The sequence below is a fragment of the Cryptomeria japonica genome, chromosome 1 (genome assembly GCF_030272615.1).
Source record: "Cryptomeria japonica chromosome 1, Sugi_1.0, whole genome shotgun sequence".
Lineage (NCBI taxonomy): Eukaryota > Viridiplantae > Streptophyta > Pinopsida > Cupressales > Cupressaceae > Cryptomeria > Cryptomeria japonica.
In genome coordinates, this window is record NC_081405.1 from 677,644,959 (window position 1) to 677,669,226 (window position 24,268).

The 24,268-nt window shown below is 38.7% G+C and overlaps 1 protein-coding gene across 1 annotated transcript in view; it reads left to right on the forward strand.

The window, feature by feature from the left end:
• The first annotated feature begins 1,643 nt into the window (after window positions 1–1,643).
• Window positions 1,644–24,268, forward strand: part of LOC131030332 (long chain acyl-CoA synthetase 4) — a 91,805-nt gene continuing 69,180 nt past the window's right edge. The window contains exons 1-5 of the mRNA XM_057961073.2: window positions 1,644–1,800; window positions 1,958–2,032; window positions 2,715–2,776; window positions 4,348–4,499; window positions 23,972–24,035. Coding sequence (XP_057817056.2) covers window positions 4,351–4,499; window positions 23,972–24,035 — 213 coding nt within the window. The 5' untranslated portion in view covers window positions 1,644–1,800; window positions 1,958–2,032; window positions 2,715–2,776; window positions 4,348–4,350. The remainder of the gene's footprint in view (window positions 1,801–1,957; window positions 2,033–2,714; window positions 2,777–4,347; window positions 4,500–23,971; window positions 24,036–24,268) is intronic.

Consider the following 24,268-nt stretch of genomic DNA (forward strand, 5'->3'; position numbering starts at 1 on the left):
ACCAACTTTTGTGTGTCCTTGAAGAGGATCTTTCTCTATATATATATAAGATATCTTAAATTATGATAAAACTTAAATACATCTATCTAAAAAACACTAAATGCTAAGATGACTTATGGAAATATTTTAAATAGATATATTTAAAATATCTATACACCATGAATATTATGTTATTTCTTCGACAACTTTTATGCATCTTTAAAAAGAACCTATGTATTTATGTATGCATATGCATATGTATATGTAGTAGTAAAAAAATTATATGTATACATATACATATGTATGTATCCATGCATGCATACATATATAGAGTCAACTATTTTAAAGAGATTTTAGAAATATTATTTCTAAAACTTTTTGTCACATGATTATTTATTGATTTTTTATATCTTTTTACTTCATTTTATTTGTGATGTAAAAAATATTACAAATTAAAAATATTATGTCTCAAATAGTTGTTGTTCAATTGGTTGAATACAATTGTTGAGGATGAGGGTAAATTGTTTTTTAATTGGTTGAGTACAATTGGTGAAGATGCAGGTATGCGATTAAAAAGCTATTCACAAAGGTTCAAACCTTCTAATGCATGTTTAGGCAAGTTTGTTGTTCATTTGGTTGGATATAATCGGCGAGGATGCTGACATGTGATAAAAAAATCCATCCACCAAGTTTCAAACCTTAGATGTTTGTTGAGGCAAGTTCTACCCTTGAGTGACACGACTCCTTAGTCAATTGATAACTTATGATTTAGATTTATGCTTACTCATATTATTGTAATCTATTATATAAATATCAACATTTAGGGGAAGGAGCCTTATTACCACCCATGTTCCAATAATCGTGCACTACTTGCTCACCCAATCCCTAATCGCTAACTTAAAAAAAATATGATAATTATAATTCCACTAAATATTTCATATGTAGCAATAGTTGCCGACTTGTACCCCCAATAGTTAAAATTTTAATATTTAATTGGAGGAGTTGTGCAACTTTATTGGTATCCATAGTAACCATATTGGAACATTTGTGGAATATGTATTGGATTAGTTCTGTTGAGGCATTTATAAGTAGATATCAAGCATCCACTCTAAATAACTACTTTTTGATCTTTATGTACACGATGAATCATCTTAAATTCTTCATAACTATCCAACTTTAAGCTCTTAAATTACATACAAAGAAAATCAGTATTTTTAAAATCAAAATCAAATGTACCATTTGAAATCTTAAAATAGACAAAATTAACTTTTAGAATTATTAATACCTTCCCTCTTTTTGTTATTTTAAACCCCAAAAAATCTAATACAAACTCCATTGTTTAAAATTTTAAGAATAAAAATCTAATACAAAAACTAATATATGCTCGTAAACAAAAAGTCGATATATGTAATCGTCTAAATGACCATTATAAGTGCCGATTCGAGTACCTACCGGACGCTTATTCAAAAGTCAAAATTAAACTACTCACATCACCATCTACGGATCGCCATAACAACAATATATTTGTTAATAACATAACATCAGGTAAGAATCCGCAGTGTTTTGGAGAGTTATCAGATGAAAGGACAAAAACTATCGGAGTTATTCAAATTTGCGGTGCTTTTTTTATTTTTTTATATGTTTGTAGGGTATTAATGGCGCGTCAAAATGTCGAAGTACTTTGCGCCAACCTGCGTCACTGTAATGATGGAAAACCTGTTACACTGGCAGGTTTCCTCCGTAAATAGATGTAAATGTACCGAATGAAGGTTACGCAGTTACTGGAAGCAGGCATTACTGTCAGGCAATGTAAAAGCTTTGGTACGTATTGGCCGCTTTCCATGGCCATGGACATTTAATTTGCATTCAATTTCATCCAAAGCCATTTGTTGTCAAATTACTGCCGTCAACAACTCTACAAGGTTCATTTATATATTTTTTTCAGTAAAGAACAGAATATCTAACATTCTCTATATAGCTATGAAGTTTCAGTGCAATACTCGTTATTCAGAATTCGCCTTGTGGAGAATTATACCTGCTACTTCTGTTGACTGTAAGTAAACTCCTCATTACTCTCTGAAATTATTTATTCTGGAGAATTTTTTATCACGAAATCGAGCTTATTTTAGTTGAGTTTAGAGTTAGTATGAACTTGTGGTGTTGCTTGTTCTTTTTAGAAGCCTTTGCTTTCTTATTGGTTTAACTTAATTTAAGTTTGTTGCAACGGGCATAGATTCCGCAGTTGCTCCGTTGAATCCCGGTTTTCATAATAATATTATGAAGAGTTCGTGCTTGTTTCTTTGATCAATAGTATTTGTTTGGTTTGTTTGGTGGAGCTTTTGTTTTGCCCTGGTTTTGAAGTTTGAATCACTTCACAAATTGTTGTCTTCCTCATTCAAATCCGTCTATTCTGTTTGATTTTTCTTAATAAAATGGAGCTTTATTTATTTTTAGCTGGAGATTAAATTCGTCAGCTACTCGTCGAAATCGTAGACTTTTTGGATTTTCGCAAAGAAATTTTGTTTATTCTTGTTAAGGTTATGAATCATGTATAATTTTGTGTTACTGTTGTGATTTATCTGAAGTATAGTTGTGATTCATAGAGGCACTGATTCAAGTTTAACTGATTTAAACGGGAGTTAGGAAAATTACTGTGTCACTGTTAATTAATTTCTATTAAGATCACAATATACATAAATTTTTATATGTATCTAAGTTCTTATTACTGTATACAGTTTGAAAGTTGCTGGTGTGGGGAAGACTTTGCAGCTCATTCTCTAGCGAAGTTTGAGTTGAGGTATGCATATGTTTTCTAAAACTTCATTTGCTACTTTTGTTCAATGGAAGTAGATTACTCACAAACTGCCTAAAATTCTTGCTATGGAAGATTTTTGAATATGAAATCGAATCTCATTTTTAGCGTTTTTTTTACTATACGTAATTTTAAAATTTGTTGCACTGTACAATAAAATCTGTATTTATCCTGAGAATCATTGATTCGGAAGGATTTTGCGAAAAAATAGCGTTTGTATTTGATGAATAAAAAAATACAGTCTCTAATCCATAAGCTAATAGTGTTTGTATTTATGAAGGTTTCAGATTAGGTGCCGTTTTTTCTCTTTTTTGCGTGGGCGAATGTTTGTCTGGGAGCTTTCTTTTAAGAAGTTTGAAGCATCGTCCGAAACTTTTCTCCTACCCTTCGAAATCTTCTAATCCCAGAGATTTTCATTTAGTAGTCGAGGTTTTCTCTTGTTCTGACTCAGCTAATCATCAAGGCTCTGCAGAATTCTTCTTATTTGAAATTGTCGAATTTGAGAGATTTCCGTTAGGAAATTGAGTCTATTTCTTCTTTAGTTGATGTAAGTTATGTTTTATTTTTATTTTTTTAAAGTATTCTAGCGATTTAGTTGTTTTCCAAGAGTTTGCCAGAGTTTGCTAGAGTTTGCTAAAGTTTGTCTGGGAAATTTATCTATAAATCCCTATTTTTGGTTATGGATTCTGGAAGCATATAATGAAAAAATGGACCTTATTGAGTTTCAGTTTTAACCGAATTTATGGATTTTTTCCTCATATAAACTGTCCTGATGATTTTTTAGTTTTGCAAGGGTTAGCAGAGGTAGTGTGTATCCATTCTGTTTTGCTAGCAGAGTTATCGTTAATCCATTATTATAAAATTTGGCATTTACTTATTCCCTCTAATTATGTTGTCTTAATATATGAACTGCTTGTTTCTGATTTATATGAAATTAGTTGCTATGATTTTCCCGAGTTGTTTATTTAGAATATAACAATGCATTTGTAGTTTTACTAGGGTTGGTAGAGTTACCGTGCATAAATTTAATATGATTTCTAACTCTATTTCTATGTGATTTGGAATTGTCATATCTGTGTCTTTGTCAATTATTTCTTTAAAAGTTCAAAACTATCTATTCTCTGAAAAAAAAACTGCATAGACGTTGACTTCATCTGATGTGCTGTATGAACTCTTTCTGATTCGAGAGTTTACTGCCATTATTTTCAAAGTAATTTTGGAGGAATAATTTTACATTGAATGAATGAATGAATGATTTTATTGACGTCCACGAGACTGAACAGTCTATGGGACTAGAAAAATACCAACACTAAACCTCCTGAATATAATTTTCCATGTCTGATCTCTTGTTATGAATCTTGATCAAGAAGCTTGCTGTGAACTGATGCAAAGAAATCAACTGTTCTGCTTGAGGCTTCAGCTTAAACATGATTTGGTGCTTTGTTGTTTTTTTTAACTGTAAAGGGTCCAAGTTGTCCTGTTTTTTAAGCGTTTGGTCTCGGGATAGGACTCTAAATGTCTGTCAAAATTGTTGTTATTTTGAATGCATTTTGAAGAATATGGAGAAGAAGTTTATGGTGGAGATGGAGCCAGGACGAGAAGGAATTAATGGTGAACCCTCCGTCAGTGCTGTTTACAGACATATATGGGCTAAGGATGGCTTTCCCCCACCACTTCCTGGCTTGTCAACCTGCTGGGAGATTTTCAGGTATTTAAATTTTATTTTTTTAACTGTTAGAAAATTTGATATGCAGGACACACCGTGTCATGGACAGAAAGAAGTAACTTAAAGAGAAGGATTTTTGAACGTTATTTTCAGATAAATATGTCAAATAGAATTCTTGAAAAGTTAAATTAGAAAATTATTAATGCTGTCATATTTCTGCACGTTAAAAAAAATTGAGATATTGTCATAAATCCTTTGAATGTGAAGTTATCAAAATGACAGCTGAAAGATTTAAGGTTGCTAGACAAAATATTTCAAGCTATGGTAATTATGCAAAATTTTAAAGTTTGAGACAATTGTAAAATACTTTGTATTCAAAAATTTATTTGCTGGGAAATATGAAACGCTGTTAAAGTGGGGTCAGCCTTTTGCACGCTTCAAAGGTTTGACATTGCCGTTAACAAAATCTTCAGGGCATAGAGATTGATTCAGGAAAATATTAGACTCTGGTTAAAGTTTGTAATCTTAAATGCTGACTTAGTTCTCTTGCAACTTTCAAAGGCAATTGTAAAATTTTGGAGACCTCCTGAAATATAGAGTTTCCTTGCAGGAAAAAATAGGGACCGGTTTAAATTAATTGGATTATTCAATAAAATGTTAAAAGTACCTGGTAATGATCTAAGATTCTAAAATCCTTTGTGTATATGGTTTTGCTTAGAGCAAAATTTGAACCAGGAAAATCAGGTTAATTTTTGTCACATTTTCAAGATTACGGATAGATTTTAAATTGCTAAAATTGGGTTGACGTACAGAGAACTATTGAAGGTGTAGCCAGAAGTCTGGTTTAAAGTTTAAATGTTGCAAAGTTCATTGACAATGGTTAAGTTTGTAATATTGGAGACCCAAATTATAATGTTTTAGTCCTATTTTTAAGTTCCCATGAAACCTTTGAATGTTTGATTTAGAGATTCAAACTAAGTCGATGTTAGGAATTACTGGAGGGTTCATTTATGTATCTTTCTATCTTCATTTTAGCCCTTGTTTTGATGGAGTATCAAGCAAAGTAATAAATAGTTGGATTTTTTAAAGTGAACATTAACTAGGTATAAGCAGATCCTCAATTATTGCCTTCAATCAACGGTCCAAAAATGACTTATCAGATTGACGTACTTCACATTCAGAAGCACAAAAATTCCCAATCATCTCTTAATCCCATCTGAAAGACAGTCCCGATACCATGGTCAGCCAGTGACTCGAAGCTGATTTTGTTTAAGAATCTTAATAACAATCAACGAACGTTGACGAAATGGAACATGAAGAAGCATCTTGAATGGATAGCTTCAACAGAGCTGTAGGCCACCTACTGGCGTTTCGATTAATGTGGATACAATTGTCACCGCTTAGCGTTATCGTAATTGGTTCACATCTGCAGCTATTTCCAAGCTTTTATATAGAGCAGTAAAATATTTATTGAGCTAACCGATTCATTAATTGGGGTAGGATGAATGCTAACTTGATTAATTTTGGACCAGAACATCTTACCGTCTTTAGAAATCTATCTAAAGCAAGATAAAATTTACAAAATCGCTCAAAGTTGGTGTCTGGGCAGCTTTTCTTAATATTTAGGTCTAGTGGTAGTTACAGTTACCTCGTCTGTAGTAGGCTTGATTGAGTCTATATGACCTATTCTAGTCACATGAAAGGTTTGCTGGTGATTATCCTTCCCACTCTTGTAGTGATTGAAAGGGATAAATAGAACCCTTGCCTTGAGCATCTAATTGAATAAGAAAACACTCTAGAAGATGCTACGAAAATCTGCATCCTCTGTTATGTTCTTCTAGTCTGTTCTGAATTCTGCACCACATCCAATGGAAAGTTGTTGGGATGGAAATTGGAACTTGAGACCTTAAAGAAATGAAGGGAACTCGAAGAGTTTGATTGTATCGGAATCAAATCTTCAACAAACTTAGCTTTGCTTGGTTTAGCATTGAGATTCAACCTACAGGAGTTCAATCTGTACCATGAAAACCCCGTCTTATGCTCTGCTTCATCAGGGAGGCTGCTTGTTCTCATTCACCAATCCGATCCTCTCCCATTAGTTTGACTGGATGTAGAAAGTTTGCCTTATCTACCCTTGTCGGGATCTGTTCCCTTATCTTTAGATTGGAGGAATCTTTTGGTGTAGAATAGGCACAAAGTGCCTTTTTTCGGAGTTAAGTGATAGGCGAAGAAGGGAGAGGGCTCTCAGGACGACCCTTAGTTGGTGGTGAACCTGCTTGTGCAGCTTGACAAACGAGAGAGGGGATGGGGTGATCTTTCCTGAACAAGAGAAGGAGGAATAGAAGTCTTCCAAAGGAGGGAGATAAAGGGATTAGCATTGGCTATGACAGTAATTGAACCATTACCGCCATGAACAAACCTATACTTACATCTACAATTAGGTTGCGTAGTTGTCTGTGATACGAACCCCTTGCCATGTTTAATTACTTTAATGAAATATAGTCTATACCGCTCCATCTTAGCGCTACTGAGCAAAACTAAGTCAACTAAGAAACTTGATAATATTTAAGTCAACTATGAAGCTTGATAATACAAACCCATGCCATGTTTTAATGAAATACAGTCCATACCACTTCATCTTAGCGCTAGTGAGAAAAATTAAATCAACTAAGAAACGTGATAATATTTAAGTCAACTAACAAACTTGATAATATTTAAGTCAACTATGAAGCTTGATAATGTAACTGCATCTTCCAAGTTAGAAAAAGTTTCTTGTAACGGCTGACTAGTTATGGGGCTACTCCATTCCCTTAAAGTTATTTTTTTAGGCTGTTCCGTTCATCATTTTTGGTCAGCTTGTCAGTCCTATTTTTGGTTTCCTCTCTCCTTATTTGAGGAGAGTTTTTGATTCCTTCTGAGATGGGGAAAAATACGATGGCTTGAAGGTTCTTTTTGTATCTTGGCCATGTAGATGCTACAGATTTTGGGGATTTTAATATCACCGAATTCTCAGCTTTGTATTGCTGTTATTTCAGCGTGGTTTGTTTTAATATGCATTCAGAAAATAATATTCTGGATTCAGATTATACTTGTTTCAGTTAGAAATGTTATTGTTTGGTAACTTTTACCAGCTGTGTGTGGTTATGGAGTTCTAATACAGGAGTTGAGTAATATCTTTTTAGAGATTGGTCTATAGAGGACGGAGGTCTAGTCTGCATCAACTTTTGGTATCAGAGCAATGAACAATGGCTCAGAGGCGAGTTTGTGTGAATTGGGGAGAAAGGGGCAGGAGGAATGCTGCTAATACCTTAGATCCAATTGAGAGGCTTGTTAAAGCCTTGAAGAGCCAAAGTTCGAAGATAAAGGTTGAAATTTCTGATTTTAAAGGTGAGTCAATCCAGATGCATTTTTAGATTGGGTCCAAGATTGGAGTAGTACTTTGAAATGGAAGACAGAGATAAAAATGACCCAAAAAGAGTAAAGATTGCTGCTTCCTAGTTGAAGTCGCATGCAGCCATATGGTGGGAAATGTGCGGAGTTCCAGAAGACGGGAAAAAGATAAATTTCAATTTTGGCCTAAGATGCTAAAACATCTGAAAGCTTGATTTTTGCCATTAAATTACCAACAAAATTGTTTAAAGAATTTCAGAATCTAAAATAAATGGATCAATCAATATAGGCTTATATTGAACAGTTTATGAGGCTTCGAATTCAAATGGATATCTAAGAGAGTGATGGACAAGTAACAACTCGGTATGTAAATGGTGTAATGTCCCCACTTTGAAATAGAATTTAATAATAAAATTAAAATATTAAAAATTAAATTATAATATAAAGAATATAATTAAAGATAATTAATTAAATTTTAATTAAGTTAATGAATGGTTAAAAGACATGGAAGGAAAAGTTGCGACTCCCTCAACGATAAGATATAAGAGGGAGAAGGGAACCTCATTTGGGAGGGGGATAACTTGGAAATCAGAAGTGCAGATCTGATTTAAATAAGAAGTGCAGGTCTGATTGTGAAAGGTTGTGTCCCTTTCAAAGGGCAGAAATAATGAAGAGTTGCACACTTTCAAAGGGTGTTAATGGTGAAAGGGCGTCTCTTGCCAAAGGGCATACATGATGAAGGGGTATGACCTCTCCCTCCAATTGAGAGATATAAAGAAAAAGGAATCAAAGCATCCAGTAACATCACCATGGATGAGATGAGATCAGAATTGTTATCAAGTCACAGGCAGTAACATTTGTGTTCTTGGTGGTATGCATGGGGATGTGCTTAATATGTATGCTTAGTATATGAAGCCTGATAAAGTTGTTATGCAGAATCTAGTAATAATATTGGTATAAACTGCAATATATATGGCAGTACTTAATTTCATATATATTCATAATACATGAGAAGTTAGCGTACTTATAGTCTAAATCATGTTATTACTGTCCGTATTTAAGAAAATGGGAATGAGATGTTCCAAAGAGGGGCAGTCTAAATTCAAGCAATAGGTTAAGTCCCAAGATAGGGTGGGGATCAGCGACCCATAAGCCTTGAGGGTATAGACCCAAGATAGGTAAGGGCTTGGATCTGTAAACTTTGAGGGAACCTATTGTAGTTGGTCTCTAAGCGCTTTGGTAACATACGTAAACCCTTCTCCTTTAAAACTGAAGTAGTAGCAAGGTCTGATTATCGATATTAAGAACTATGAAATTAATCATCTAATGAGGAAAATAGATAAGCACTTGATAATAACTAATTGAAGAATATCAATCAATTTTAATATATTGAAATAGATTAGGTAGGGGACATTACAAATGGACTCAAATTTCAACTTCAAGATGAACTTGCATTGGTGAAAGTTCCTACTGTAGATGAGGCATATGAATATGCCTTGAAGGTTGAGGAGAAACTAAATTGAAAAAACAAAATGATTAAAAGAGGTGAAAGCCATGAAAGCAAAGGGAAAGAGGCAACCTTAGATCCTAACGTGATTTAAGAGCTAGAAGAAGGTAAGAATTTGAAGGTTGACTCTAGAGGAAAGGGAAACTTTAGAAGTAGAGGACGTGGACAACCATCATTAATAGAGAAAAGGCCCTTGAAGTGTTTTAGTTGTGATGAAGTCCACAAGGCTATAGATTGCTCTCAAAGCCCCAAAAGGGTGATTGTAGCCCAAGAAGAAGAAAATCCCTGGTTAGATGAAGCTGAAGTAGAGTCCGGAGAACTTGATGTTGAGAAGAAACTTAATATTTTGAGACAAAGAAAACCTTGAAGCTGATTGGGGAAGAGCGGTTTCCGAACAAAATGCAAATGTAAGGACAAGGTGTGCAAGGTAATCATAGATGGTGGATCTATTGACAATCTAGTAAGTACAAAAATGGTTGAGAATTTACAACTTTCTTGCATTCCAAAGGCTAACCCTTACAAGATTTCTTGGTTAAAGAAGAGTCATAGTGTACTTGTTGATAAGTCTTGGTTTGTTGCCCAAGAAGAAGAAAATCCTTGGTTTGATGAAGCTGAAGTAGAGTCAGGAGAACTTGATGTTGAGAAGAAACTTAATGTTTTGAGACAAAGAAAACCTTGAAGCTGATTGGGGAAGAGCGTTTTCCGAACAAAATGCAAATGTAAGGACAAGGTGTGCAAGGTAATCATAGATGGTGGATCTATTGACAATCTAGTAAGTACAAAAATGGTTGAGAATTTACAACTTTTTTGCATTCCAAAGGCTAACCCTTACAAGATTTCTTGGTTAAAGAAGAGTCATAGTGTACTTGTTGATAAGTCTCGGTTTGTTGCTTTCATAATTGATCCATATAAGGATGAAGTGCACTATGATATGGTGCCGATGGTTGCATGCCATTTCTTGTTGGGTAGTGTTGTGAACATTTCACACATCGCCCCATTAAAATGGGGACCCCCTCTTTTTGCTTGGTTTTGCTTGTTCTTCTCTCTGCTTTTTAGGGTTTTGGGTAAGTGAGTCAGTTGTCTGGACTAGGGTTAAGCCTTAGGGTTTCCATTTTGATGTTTTTAAGCCGGAGTCTAGTCCAATTTTGAATGATTATTGAGCATCCTCGCGTAGGTTGCAATTTTGTGAAATAGGGTGAATCTGTCAAGATGTCAGGTTTGTTTGTCAAGGTCCAGTCGGAATTTTGAAAGCAAGTCCAAATTTTGCCTAAGTGTTAATGATGGAATTATAAGATTTTGTCCAAGTGATTTCTGACCAAATTTTGGAAATTCTGATAATTGATCCCTGGCCTTGAAGATAACTTAATTATGCCTTGTGAAGTGACTGAGAGCCTAAATTCTTGATATTTTGGCCTATTAAGGTAAAATCGCTCCTGTCCCTCTGTCAGGGACCAAGGTGAAATTGGTATTTTATGCATCTTGGTTATTGACTTGTTTCATTTGTCTTGTGCAGGGTCGCCAACAGATGCAGTTGAGCGTAAATTGGAGGTTTTTGAAGATTTTGAGTCTCAAAAATGGCAAGTTTCAAGGTTTTAAGGCCAAATCGCTCCTGTCCCTCAGTCAGGGACCAGGGCGAAATGGCTTACTTAGGGCATTTTTGGCCTTAGTTGATCAAATCAAAACATCAAGGACGCAATAGGGGATGAAATCAACCCGATGAAGCATCCAGACTTAGTCATTTGCAATGATAAGTTGAACATTTGGCCTTAAGGACAAAAATCGCTCCTGTCCCTCACTGAAGGACCGGAGCTTGTTTCTCAAAGTTACACTGTCCTTGCAGGACCAAGACGATTTTTGGAGTGGAAGAGATCAAGGGGGGGCATCTTTTGTCCATTGAATATAATTTGAAGTAATTTGCAAACAAGGAAATGTGTTAAAATGACAAAATCGCTCCTGTCCCTCACTGAAGGACCGGAGCTCGAAATCCAAGACCGCCTTATCCTTGCAAGATTTGAACGATTTCGCGATTTGAGAAGAACAAGGAAAGTGTGTTTCATCCGTTGAATATAACTTGAGAGTGCCACCATGGAGAAAATCGACCCAAGAAGTCACATCGCTCTTGTCCCTTTGTCAGGGACCAAGGCGAATTTCAGAGATAGCTCCTGTCCCTCTCCTAGGGACCAGAGCGATTTTCTTAGAGGATAAGTTTTTGGTGAAGAGGAAGAAAGTTTTAAGTTTGAGGCAAATAAATGAAGGCGTAGTCGTTCCATTGAAGATAATTTTGAAGATTGCAAAGCACAAGTGAAACCATATTTTGTCCTAGGCGCTCCTGTCCCTCTGTCAGGGACCAGAGCGATTTCCTCATGAGGCAAATTTCTCGCAAAGTTAGAACAAGTTCCATGTTGGAGATGAGTGAAGGGGAGCATAATGAATCCATTGAAGATAGTTTTAAACGTTGGCAATGAATGATTGAGCCTATAAATGCAAAATCGCTCCTGTCCCTCACCAAGGGACCAGGGCGAAATATAGATTGTCAAGTCTTTTCCTTCGAATTTAGATGAATCCAGGTCAAGGCACAAGGTGGCGAAGATGTTGGAGGTGCTTCGAAGGAAAGCAAAGTTACAAAGACCATGAAAGTGATGAGAAATGGCCAAAGCGCTCCTATCCCTCTCCAAGGGACTAGAGCGAAATATGCAAGAATGTCCAATTTTGAGGTGTCACTTCCGTTTCAAACATTCAAGGAGGAGTAAGAGACACTATTTTACATTTTGAAAGCAATTGGAAGTCGATATGATCAAGGATTAGCACAAGGAACAAAAGTTCGCTCCTGTCCTTCAGTCAAGGACCAAAGCGATTTCAATGAAGACGCCATTTCCTTCAAAAACTACGTCAAGGCAAAGTTACACAAGGTGGAATATGTCTTTGGAAGGATGATGAACAAGGAGTTAACAACAAAAGTTGACAATGATGAGCTCAAATGTAAAATTCGCTCTTGTCCCTCACCAAGGGACCAGGGCGAAAATCACTTGAATATCAAATTTGCCTTGCGAAGGACAAGTTGAGTATGCGTGGAATGAATGGATGAAGTTATTACTTGCCTTGTGACGTAAATTGGCGATTAAAGAGACAAGGATCAAGGCTAAAAGATAAGTTCGCTCCTGTCCCTCACCAAGGGACCAGGGCGAAAGCACTTTAAGGCGCATTCCTTCACAAAGGGAATGAATTAAGCTCAAGGTTCTCAAGCAAAATGATATTTTGGACGTCCAAGATGGGACTTTGAACGTGAAAAACATGAAAATCGATCCAAAATGCTCGAGCGCTCCTGTCCCTCTCCTAGGGACCAGAGCGATATTGTTAATGTTCCAAAAATCCCCCATGATTAGGCGCCAATATTTTCGAAATGCATTAAATGCTAAAAATCAATAAAACTTGAAATATTTAATTGAATTAGCATTTAAAAATAGCGCATGAGGTATTTAATGATTAATTTAACCCTTTAAAAAATCGAAATTATTAATTATAAAGGTGTTTAAATTAATTAATTATTAAAATAAATAAAAAGAGAGCGCTTGGGTTTTATTTTAATGTTTTTACAAAAGTCGGCCTCCTCTTTTTATTTAAATTTTGTTATTATTTGCCCTATTTCCAAGTCGGCCTATAGGGATTGCAAAGAGGTGAGCGCCTATATAATGAAGGTATGTGAGCATGTTTAAATCGTAATTCAATCATTGTTCATATGCGATTTGGAGAGGCGAATAAGGAAGTGCGAAATCTCATCAAGAGGGGTGCGAACTTTGTTTATGGTGGAGCGAATTTGCCCTCAAGACGTTGAAGACCCCAAGGGTGGTGAAATTGCTAGAGGAGGACCACGTTGAAGACTCTAATCTTCATTTTGCCTAGGCGAATTTCCTAATTTTGCATCTTTTGTTAGAGTTAGCTCTCAAAGTGAGGTATGGCAAAGTCTCCCTTGTCTAAATTTTGAATTTTTAAATCATCCTAGCCTCAATTTTGAATTTTGAATTTTGAAATTTTGAATTTCCAGTAGCTCAATCGTATTTAGGAAATGATAACTCAAAGACTTATCATGAAGTTTCCTAAATTCAATCTTTAATCTAGTCTATATTTCTACATTGCAAAATCCATTACTTATTATGAAATGTTGTGTAGGTGTTACGATGGCAACCCCGAAGGCGGGAGCATCCACCAGTCGTCCAGCTCTCATGAAAGAAGATCAAAAGAACGAAGAATTGGAGACCAAGATCGTGTCGAAGTGGAGCAACATTGGAGATACCAACTTGGGAAACTTCAGTACGAGGAAGTTTCGAGAGGTCCCTTACATTGGCAAGCCATCACCTGTCGCCAGGAGGATAATTGAAAGTGGCATCATTAAGGCGGCCGGCTTCCCTCCAGCAATCCAGTGCCATGAGTTGATGATCGAGTGTGCTCGCCATTATGATCCACAGTCCAGATCGATCGTGTCCAAGGAGGGAAATACTTTGGCTTACCTTTCAGAGGAAGCTATAAGTGAGGCTTTCCATCTTCTAGAGCACAGAGATATGATTTACAAGAGCCTAGAAGGAGCCAGGTCCATGTACGAAGATGATCCAGACACTTGCTTAAGTATCATCAATAAGAACTGGTTACTCAAGAGTCGTCCTCGCCTGAGCAAGATTCCAAACACACCACATAGGATCGACTTCCAGGAGGAGTACAGAGATGTGATAACACTACTCAACCGAGTCACAGGAGCTCCTCAAGCCTTCTATTTTGAGAAGTGGATGTTCTACTTCATCCAAGTGATAGTTCAGGGAAAAGGAACAATTCATTGGGCTAGAATGATTAGCCATTGCTTGGACGTACAGTTAAGGAGGCTGAAGGCTACCAAGTCCTTCCACATGAGTTCATACATCATATATTCCTTGATCAGGAGCTTTGAATATGCAGGATTACCTCACAGAGGAGTGATTGGAAGAGGACCCGGGGAGGTCAAAGTTTGTGATTCTTATGTTCACTTGCATCATCCGCCAGGAAGTAACTACAAGTTAGTCAATGATACCTTCACGATGAACTTCACTAGGACATTGCAAGGCGGAATTCACAATAGGCTATCTCAAGATGCACAAGAGCTAGTAAAGAGGTACGGTGCTTGGTTTATCCAATTTCCGAAATTTACATATATTAGAGTTCATGGATGTCCTTCACCTCCATACATGTTGCCGAGATATCCGACAGACAAAATAGTGTTACTTGAAGTAACTAGACAGTTGGCAGCTTATGCGAAGGCATTCAGACACATACATGGAAATGGAGTTCCTGTGCCTATCATATTAGGGAATTCAGTTGAGGTATGTCCTAATGCTCTAGCCATGGATGATGCAGAGAAGGAGTTAGCTTTATATTCATTTTCATTCTTTGCCTTGAGAGAAAGCTTTGATCCTTATGGGTATATAGAGGAGATAGTCGGAAGAAAATACAAGCATGAGTTTCAGATAGAAGACTTTGTGATGAATCTCTCAGATGATCTTGAAGTGAAAAGAAAGATGCATTCTAGATTGCCTTTAGACTTCATCAGGAAATGCAAGATTTACAAAGTGGCCGACCAAGCTCAGGACAGTGGCAGACATCTCCAATCATCTTATGATCGAGAAAGAAAATCAGTGAGGCTAGATTGGAATGAACCCGAGATTGTGGATCTAGATGCTTTGATGGCTCCAGTTTTGTCTTGTACTTGCAGATGGGTTGATGTGCAGCATTAGAAGTTGAGAGAGCAAGGCATATCTATGACTTTTACTTTGGAAGAAAGACCAGCAGAAGGTGGAGCAAGTGTAAGTGAAGGTAATCCTAATCCCAGAAGCACAAGTGAAGGTAACCTTTGAAGTGTAAGCGAGGGCAATCCTCATCCTAGAGGCTCAAAGAGAAAAGAGAGACCTGAGAAAAGAGAATCCTCCAAGAAGAAGCAAGAGGCCAATCGAGATCGTTCATCCGACACATCTTCTCGACAAGAGAAGAGGACACTTGAAATGGAGGAGTCTATGGAATCAATGGTACAGAATGATAAATAGGAAGAAGGACAGGCACCTCAACGATCACCAAGTCGATCTCTCCAAGTTAATGAGCTACATGAAGACAAGGATGATAACGAAGTGACATCTCCTCTTAGAGAAGAAGAAACGTTGCCTAAGGAGATACAGGTTAAAGAAACAAGATCTGCCATCCCAGATTGGTTAAAGGAGAGACTAACAAGGGTGATTGTGATCGAGGACGAAGATAATGTGATTGACTTAGAGAGCCTTGTCGGGAATTCTCAGGAAGTGACAGAAAAGAGGAAGGCTACTAAGATGTCCAAGATGATCAGAGATGAGACCGGATCCAGGAAATTGCAGATAGCTACACCGGCAGTGGACAAATATGAAGGTGAGATCCTTGCAGAGGAATATGATGTAGAGACATTTGAGCTCAGTCCACTCACAGCCGAACAGACACTGGATGAGGCCATCGATTCATTTGAAGCACTAAAAGACAAGCTTAGGGAAGAAATGGAGAAAAATAGGAAGCTTGAGAGAGAGGTCGGTGCATGGAGAGGCTACTTTAGCCATCTCAATCAGCCTTTGGGACGTCAGGATCCAGCAGTATCTCCTGCGCAGGCACTTCCCCTTGAATCAGTTGGTGAGGCAGAGAGAGTCAGGAGTTTGGTCCAGCTTATGAGCTCTTGGATTGACAAATCTCATACAGTTGCTATGGAATTTGCAACAAGGATGATGCAGACCATTCACCGAACTATCCAGGTTCTTGAGATCATCTACAACCTAATGATAACGGTAGCCGCCTTTGCTCATACTAAAAATGTTATCATTCGTGTCCTGCAAGTAATCAGACAAACATCAAGGAAGGTCTTAGTACAAGAAAAAATAATGGATGGAGGACCTCATAGTTTACTTCAGTGGTCAACTTTACTCCAGATGAAGGAAGTTCTCTTCGAGGACATCAGTATTAGATGCAATCATGTTGAGGAGGTCATCCACCCGATCCAGGATAGAGTGTTTGAGGTACTACGTACTATTCTTGGCAGGAGGATTGAAGTTGAGACAGATGTGGATTTACAAGAATTGGAAGAAAGGGTCAAGGTCATCTTTTGCAAAGATACGAATGTTATCACAGATGAGCAACGGGACCAGATGTTTGCTACCATGCTCCTGATTGAGAAGACTAAAGAACTTGAACCTGAATGGGACGTTGCTCTTCTCAAGGCTTTTGATCAGGTCATCCACTTGGAGGAACGAATGAGGAATCTTCCCGAGATTCCAATTGCTGAGATCGAAGGAATCGTCTCCAGATTCATTGCATATGCTAAAAAGGAGCATTGGAAAGGGAATAAGATTCTAGAAGAAAGGTTGTTATAGATGACATGGCACCTTAATTGTCATTGGTCTATGTCTCTTAGGTTTTTGTGCCAAATTTAATATTTGGCTATGCATTTAATATTGTTCAATAAAAAGGGGACTATTTGTAATAAACCCTAATTAGGGTTTAGGTGTCATAATCCTGGCCATTGATCTTCTTTTGATCTGGATCGTTCATTGTAATTGAGGATGCTATATATACCCTCATTTCTTTTCATTTTGAAATTAGAAAACTAGATACTAGAGAGAACTAGAGAGATATTAGAGAGATTAGCAATTAGATAAAAGCAAGTTACTTTGTAGCAAGATTGAGCTTTGAAGAAGGAATTTCAAGCAATTGTTGTTTATGATGACTTTGAGATCAATAAAATATTGAAGTTATGGTGTTTTATTGCAATTCTTGTGGTTATCTTCATGGTTGTTTACTTTCTTGAATCATTCTCAATCAAGGTAGTATTTTAGTTTGAAGGACAAAGTGTTGGACTTGATCTTTGGTGAGATTCACTTTCCAAACCACTAGCTTCTTGCTGATTGTAGGAACCCCTTGCGTGGTCAACTGGAGAAACTTGAATCGCTTAAACCTTCAATCGTCATTGAGTTTTAGACATGTGCCTTTGTGGTAGTGTCTATGATCCTTGATGAATTGAAAGATCATTTGTTACCTTAGAAGATCGCATCAATTTCAGTTGAGTTGTTATTTTATGGCAATATTGAAGTTGGTAGAATCTTACCAAGTCCTGTCCGCATTAAGTCATTCTTAGGATTAGATTAGAGTTTATCTCTTGCAAGCCCTACTCTTTTGATCTTTTTTGAGAATTTGTTAGTGTAGGAAATTCTATTTCGGAACGTAAGGCCCCTTGATGAAACAGCAATCACAACGACCACTGGTGCTTATCCACACGTAGAGACCCTACATAAAAGAACATTGGAGTCACCCTGATTGATCCTTTCTTTGCGATATCTTCAGCAATCAGAGACTTTATTCAAGAGAGGATAAGGTACCTTTGGGTATTTTATTCTATGTATGATTGTGTACAAAATACACGTCAACAGAATTGGCGTTAGAAGGAGGGCCTAACATCCAAAATCCGAAAATTTAAAAAGGAAAATACATTTCAAACATGATCATGAATCACGATGGTGTTGCCACATGAGGGATTGAATCAAGTAGTGCAACCTAATTTGTAGATAGGCAACGTTCAAGAGGATATTGTTTTAGGATTGAATCATCTAGCGTGGAACGTAGGAGAAGTGAAGTTGAGTATAACAGAGTGAGAATCATTTTGGAACAAGAAGAAGATAGGGCTGAAGAACACCGAAGAGTCGCAGCTAGAGAGCTTCGCAATCAAAGGAACCTACGATAATCTCCGCAAGACTTCACGCTGGATCGCCTTGGTTCTTTCTCGCCCGAGAAACATCAAAGACTATTGAGGTCAACACCAGGCATCAAGAATCTAAGTGAGCATCAGTTTACTTCAAAGGCGAAGCGAGTCAAAAGAGAAGATACTCCCAAAGAATTTGAACTAAGATTGGAGGAATCTCCTGAGTCATCACAAGTTCCCTCTCTTCAAGAACAAGTACAAGCGGCGATCCAATCAAGTATCTAGGCAATTTCTCAGACAAAAAGCCAGGCTAGTTCATCAAGCCCCGTGTCAAACTTCCAACCCTCAAAAAGTACGATGGCTCACCATGCTCCGCCGCCTCCTCCTCCTCCTCCTCATGTGCTTAATGGCGCTAGTTGGCTAATCAACAACCCATCACCATTGGAATTTGTAGTCTATCATGATATGCCAAAGAATCCAGAGCATTTCTGTTCCAAGTTCAATGTCAGTGATTTCAATCGCACAGCGGAGGATCATATCAAGATGTTCGAAGACCTTCTTTGTAACAGACGAATCGAATATGGAGATGTAGCATGTAGGCTTTTTCCCTATTCATTGGGAGAAGAGGCATACTTTTGGTTTATTCACTTGCCTACAGGGTCAATCAGGACTTGGGACGCAATGAAAGATGCATTTATTGCAAAGTTTGGTATACCAACCACACCAGCTGAGTTGTATAGACAATTTGTTGAAGTCCGAAGGAGAGAACATGAGCCAATCACTTCTTTCAACAACAGGTTTCACCGCGCATACACGATGTTACGACATCCTTATCTCATCGCGGACCCAAGGGAAATCTACTATGGGGCTTTAGACCATCTCACTGCTATATTTGTAAGGACACATCCTATCCCGAATGATCTTAACGCAGCGTATGCAAAGGCTATTGAAGTTAGTAAGCACATGGGACAGAATATCACTGGGCCACTACTGCACATGGGACCTGTCGCGGCACCAAATCAAATGCAGACAGTTGGAATGGCATTGGCTAACCAGACTCCAGTTATGAATCCGATTCCACAAGCAACATATTCAAGCGTACAGCCGAGAAACCAGTTGGTCCTTCACCCTCGAGTTCCGATTTCACAAGCTCCACCTACACAACCTGTGTACCTGCAAAATGCCACAAGCTCATCAAGAACACAGGAAGAAAAGGATGAAATGAAAGAGTTAATTGAACAAGTCAAGAAACTGTCAACCGAAGTAACTCATCTAAGGAACCAGAATAATCAACTCCAAAGTATGCAGAGGGCCAACCACGGCCAACATACAAACAATCAAAATTTCCAAGGAAATAACAATCAAGGTTTCAAAAATAATTATCAAGGAATAATAACCAAGGCTTTCAGAGGAGACCATGGAATACGGCTCCCAATAATGGAAATGTGGTGACACCACTAGATAACCCACCAAATTCTTAGAATCAAGAAAATCATTCTAACAGCAAAGTGTTTCTAGCAGAAGCGGCCTTCTCCAGTTGGTGTAGACTCCATAATACGAACCAACATTCTGAGTTACAGTGTCCTGAATTCAAGATCGCGGCCGACATATTCTAGCAAGAGATGCGTAGCAATGATACACCTGAAAATCCGCCCACGACAGGATATGAAATGGTCCCAACCATGCGGTACGATCAAGCCATGATTGTTGAAAGCTGCAAGTATTCACAAGAAAAGGATAATCAAGCACAAAATGGGAGGTTTCCACCAGAATCTGCTAATGGGCCGATGGTACCACCAGGTTCCCAGTTCCCACCTGCATCTGCAAATGGACCCATTGAAGACTCAGAGTATTATTTTCCACCTTTGAACAACAGTGTCCTAGTACGTGATCGATTTCCGTATACAGATGGTCAAGAGTAAATGTGCTCCCAAAAGAGACATGGAAAAAACTGGGAAAGCCTACATTGTGGCCCCCCACGTTCAACCTGCTAGGGGCAGATCAACATGGGATTAAACCCCTCCGTACCCTCATGGGCCAGCGGGTGATGATTGGCACACAGCCATTCGTGCTAGATTTGGTAGTGATTCCATTGAAGCAGAAAGGGTACGACGCCAATCTCGGATGTGGGTGGTGCATTGCAGCAAAGGCGAACCATATTTGGAAGTGGAATACACTTTCCTTGGAAAGCGTGGGGAGGAAGATCATGATCGATCTCAGTACATAGATGGTGAGTGAGGAGTTGGAATCCTCCTCCGACTTGGAGTCTGAGGGAGACCAGATGGGTGAGGATGGAGACGGACGCTGTATGGAGCCTAGTGATGAAGGGGTGTTAGAACTGGAAGCATGCTCGGGGGATGACGGGGACTCCATGAATGGCCTCTTCCACTGGTAGATGGAGGATTACGAAATGTTCCAGAGCTACATGCTCGAAGTAGAGGAACCAGCGCAAGTAGCAGAGGAGGTGTACCTGCCGAAATACAAAGAATATTGGAAGGGAGACTCCCGTACGAGTGACACCACCGCGCACCAGTTCTCGAAGGAAGAACCCATCAGGTATCAAGAGGTAAAATTGAAGGAGACAATCCTCGGTGACGTAGATAATCCCAAGATCATTCGTGTCCGCAACGATTGGAACCCTGTGTGGAAGGCCGCAGCCTTCAACCGCAACCTTCAAAATCTTTATTCTTCTTCTTCTTATGTATGGGAAGGAGACTGTGGTTCTTGTAGAATTTATGGTTCCAGGTCTTCGGATGGCCATTGAAAATAGACTTGCCATCAACGGGTCCAAATTGAAACCCTACCACGAGAAGCGCGCAAGGGATCCGAGAGGCTAGAAGGACACGCGAGAGTCCTGAGGGGGGCCTGAGAGGATGGAAGGGGACCCGAGAGGCCACGTAGGTGACTTGAGAGGCACGAGACAAAAGCGGGAGACTCTCGGGAAAGGCAAACCGAGAAGAATCAAGGGCGATCGCAGAGGGGCACGGGACTCGAGCCGAAGACTCTCTGGACAATTAGATTAGGAAATTAAAAAAAAAATTTGAAAAAAAAATAAAAATAAAAATAAAATCGGTGGCCACGGTGGAACTAGGCCACCGCAGGTGACCACCGTGCGGTCTTTGTCCACCACGGATAGGCCTTGACAAATCTATTATACTAGCTGCCGAGATAGAAAATAGAAGTGCCCACGCCCCAGCCAAAGACACAATTGTGAGGGAGAAAGAAATTGCAGCAGAAGGGAGTAAAGGAAACCCGACGCCATAGGGAAGAAGAAGATTTTGCCGTAGGAAAAGCACCAAAGAGAGATACGAAGTTGCCGAAGGATAGTATTAACAAAGGAGGAAATAAAAATGCCAGCCGAAGGGGTTCTTGGAAGCCAAAGGGGTATATTACCGAAGGGTGTTGGATAGAGGCGGACTCCACAGAAAGATTTCAATTGCTGTCGGCTGAAAGATGTTGTATGTAATTCGAAGGGAAACAAATTAGCGCCGAAGGAAGAAATCGCGAATCGAACCTACCCGCAGGGAGGTAATACATTTTTTTTTTTTGAAAGTGGTGGTGGAACTACCACGGTGAGACCACCATGCAGTGGAACCACCGTTGACGGAGGTCACCAGCCTCTGAGGGCGAAACTTAGTGGGTATTCATCCACCGTACGACCACTATCGACACCCTGTACGTTCGGACAACATCCACCGTACAACCTTCCCAGCCACTATATGAGAGACCAATCATCATACGACACCAAGCCTTCGGGTGACCCTATTCTCCATACGTCTCAGCCACCGTACGAATTCACTCCACCGTACGACATACCCCTCCACCGTACGACAGATAACCTTTGTACGGGCTTGGGACATTACAAACCGTAGGCTTGAAGGAGCACAGCGACGGCGGCAACGGTTTAAAAAAGGGTGAAAGGAAAAATACCATGGCACGGCTGGGATAAATGGTGGTGATGGCAGGGGATGGCACGTGAAAAGAAAAATGCACTGACATTGAAACAAGCATGCATTTAATTTTAAAAAAAAATGGACGACCAGATTGAAAAATCATTCGATGGACTTTAGAGCCAGGAAACAGAAAAAATTAGAGTGGAGAAGGTTTTTGGCATCTTAAAATATCACAAAAATGATGTGCGCCATGGACCCCGCAAGGGGCGTTGCCCCTCGACCCCGTTGGGGGCACTGCCTCCAGACCCCTAATGTATTGTTGAGCTACAATACACTTTTGAGTTGGGCGAAGGCATCCGAGAAGTCACGGTAAGTGTTGGGGTTGTTCCGTATTGTGAGAAAGAAGCTTGAAGCTAAGCATTGGTGGGGAAGCCATAAGCTGTAGAGGGAGACGAATTTGGAGGTTGGTGGTTGAGGGAAGTCCTTGCAAGAACGCGAAGTCGTACGGCACCAGGGAGTTACTCAGTTCAGTAATCAGCTTTTGGGGAGTGTGATAGAGGATTTGAGGCATCTCCTAGCCTTTGTGCCAGAGGGTTGTGGCAACTTCCAAGCATGAATGATACGCTTTGAGGAACTCAGAATATGTCTCGTTTGGACGTGAGGTTGCCTTGGTGGATGCACAGAGGGCTCGAGAGGAGCTGACCACTAGGTTGGAGGCAGTAGTAGCGTGAGACTTAGCTCAGCGTACCCAAGAGTTGGATGCCGAGAGGGCAGCGCGGGTGGCTATCAAGGACAAATTGGCTAGGGAGATAGTATCATTTGAGTAGCAGTTGGTGGAGGCTGAGATTGAAAAGCGTGTTTTGCAGACAAGTTTGGTTTAGGCACCGGAGGACTATGATGTCAAGGAAAAAAAAGAACTCCTTGCGGAAGCAATAATGGTGACATACGCACTTGAGCATCGGATGGTAGCAAAAAAGGGTTTTCAGGCGAGGACGCAGCAAGTGTATGAGTTCCAAGCTCAATTGGGGTCAGCAGTTCTTGCATCTTCTTCTTCTTCTTCTTCTATACCTTGATTCTGTTTAATGTATGAACATCATCTCTATTTTATATTAAGTCGTCTTCAGTCGTTCGAAGACGACTTCTTTTCTTGGGGGTGACGATGTTGTCGGGAATAATCATTATGTTATGTTGTCGTACTATGTTATGTTGTTGTTGGTAATTATGGGTTACGACAGGTAGTTAGTCTTCCCGAAGGGCAGTTGGACGCGACGGTTGGTCGCACCCCTTCGGGTATTATATATTGCATACCTTTCCTTCTTAGTAGGATCATCATAGTCATATCTGGGTGTGATGTTAGAAGCACTTGATGTACATGGACTATTGAATTAATACAAAAACTAGTTCTTTAAACAATTCCATTATGTTCTGTGCATTTACTTTCTGCGTTTAATTGTTTACCCATGTGGCAAACAGATATAAGTGTAATTGTTTTATTAACATACTACATTATGTGACTAAGTTGAACATCTAGATGCATTAAATATTTAACAAATTTGTGACATTTTCCATACTAGCATTAAATATTTAACAAATTTGCAATATGTTTTAGATCATTATTTCATTCTCGCTTATAGCATGAGAATCCTCTAGATCCTACAATAATTAAAAATGGAGGGGGAAATATGTCCTAATCATGATTTTCTCCACTATGCTAGTGATTGAAGCATATTTTTCCAAGTAAAAATCGTAATCATTAAAACTTTATTTCTAACATGGTGGGGAACATTAGAATGGACACAAAAGACTTTAACCTTTTTCAAATGAAGAGCCTTTCTAGACCAAACAATAAATCCTTGTGAATGAGAAGGGTTAAAGGTGAATGATATATCCCCAAAGATGTAATATCATTAATATTTAATATATAAATTCTGAAAGTTGTATTTTCATTGCAATTTTTGCAAATGCCCTTATTTATGTTGTGTTTTTGTGTTTGACATTGCAGTGCTGCTTGTAAAGAGAATGCCTCAAGGCGAATGGTTGGGCATAGGGAAATGAATAATGGAAAGGTAAGCGCTACACATGGCATAGAACTAGAATTCTTGATAAAAATATTAGTTTAGATGCTGACTTTGTTTTGAGAATAGTTCAAGATTTGTATTGATGCATTAAGTTCTATTCTTTTATTTTGAAGGATTTTTGTGGTTGTTTTTCGTTGTAGAAGTTAGAGATCTTTTCTGAATCCTTCATTTTGAGAGCACTTTTTCTTTTATCTCCCTTCCTTTACTTATAAATGATCACA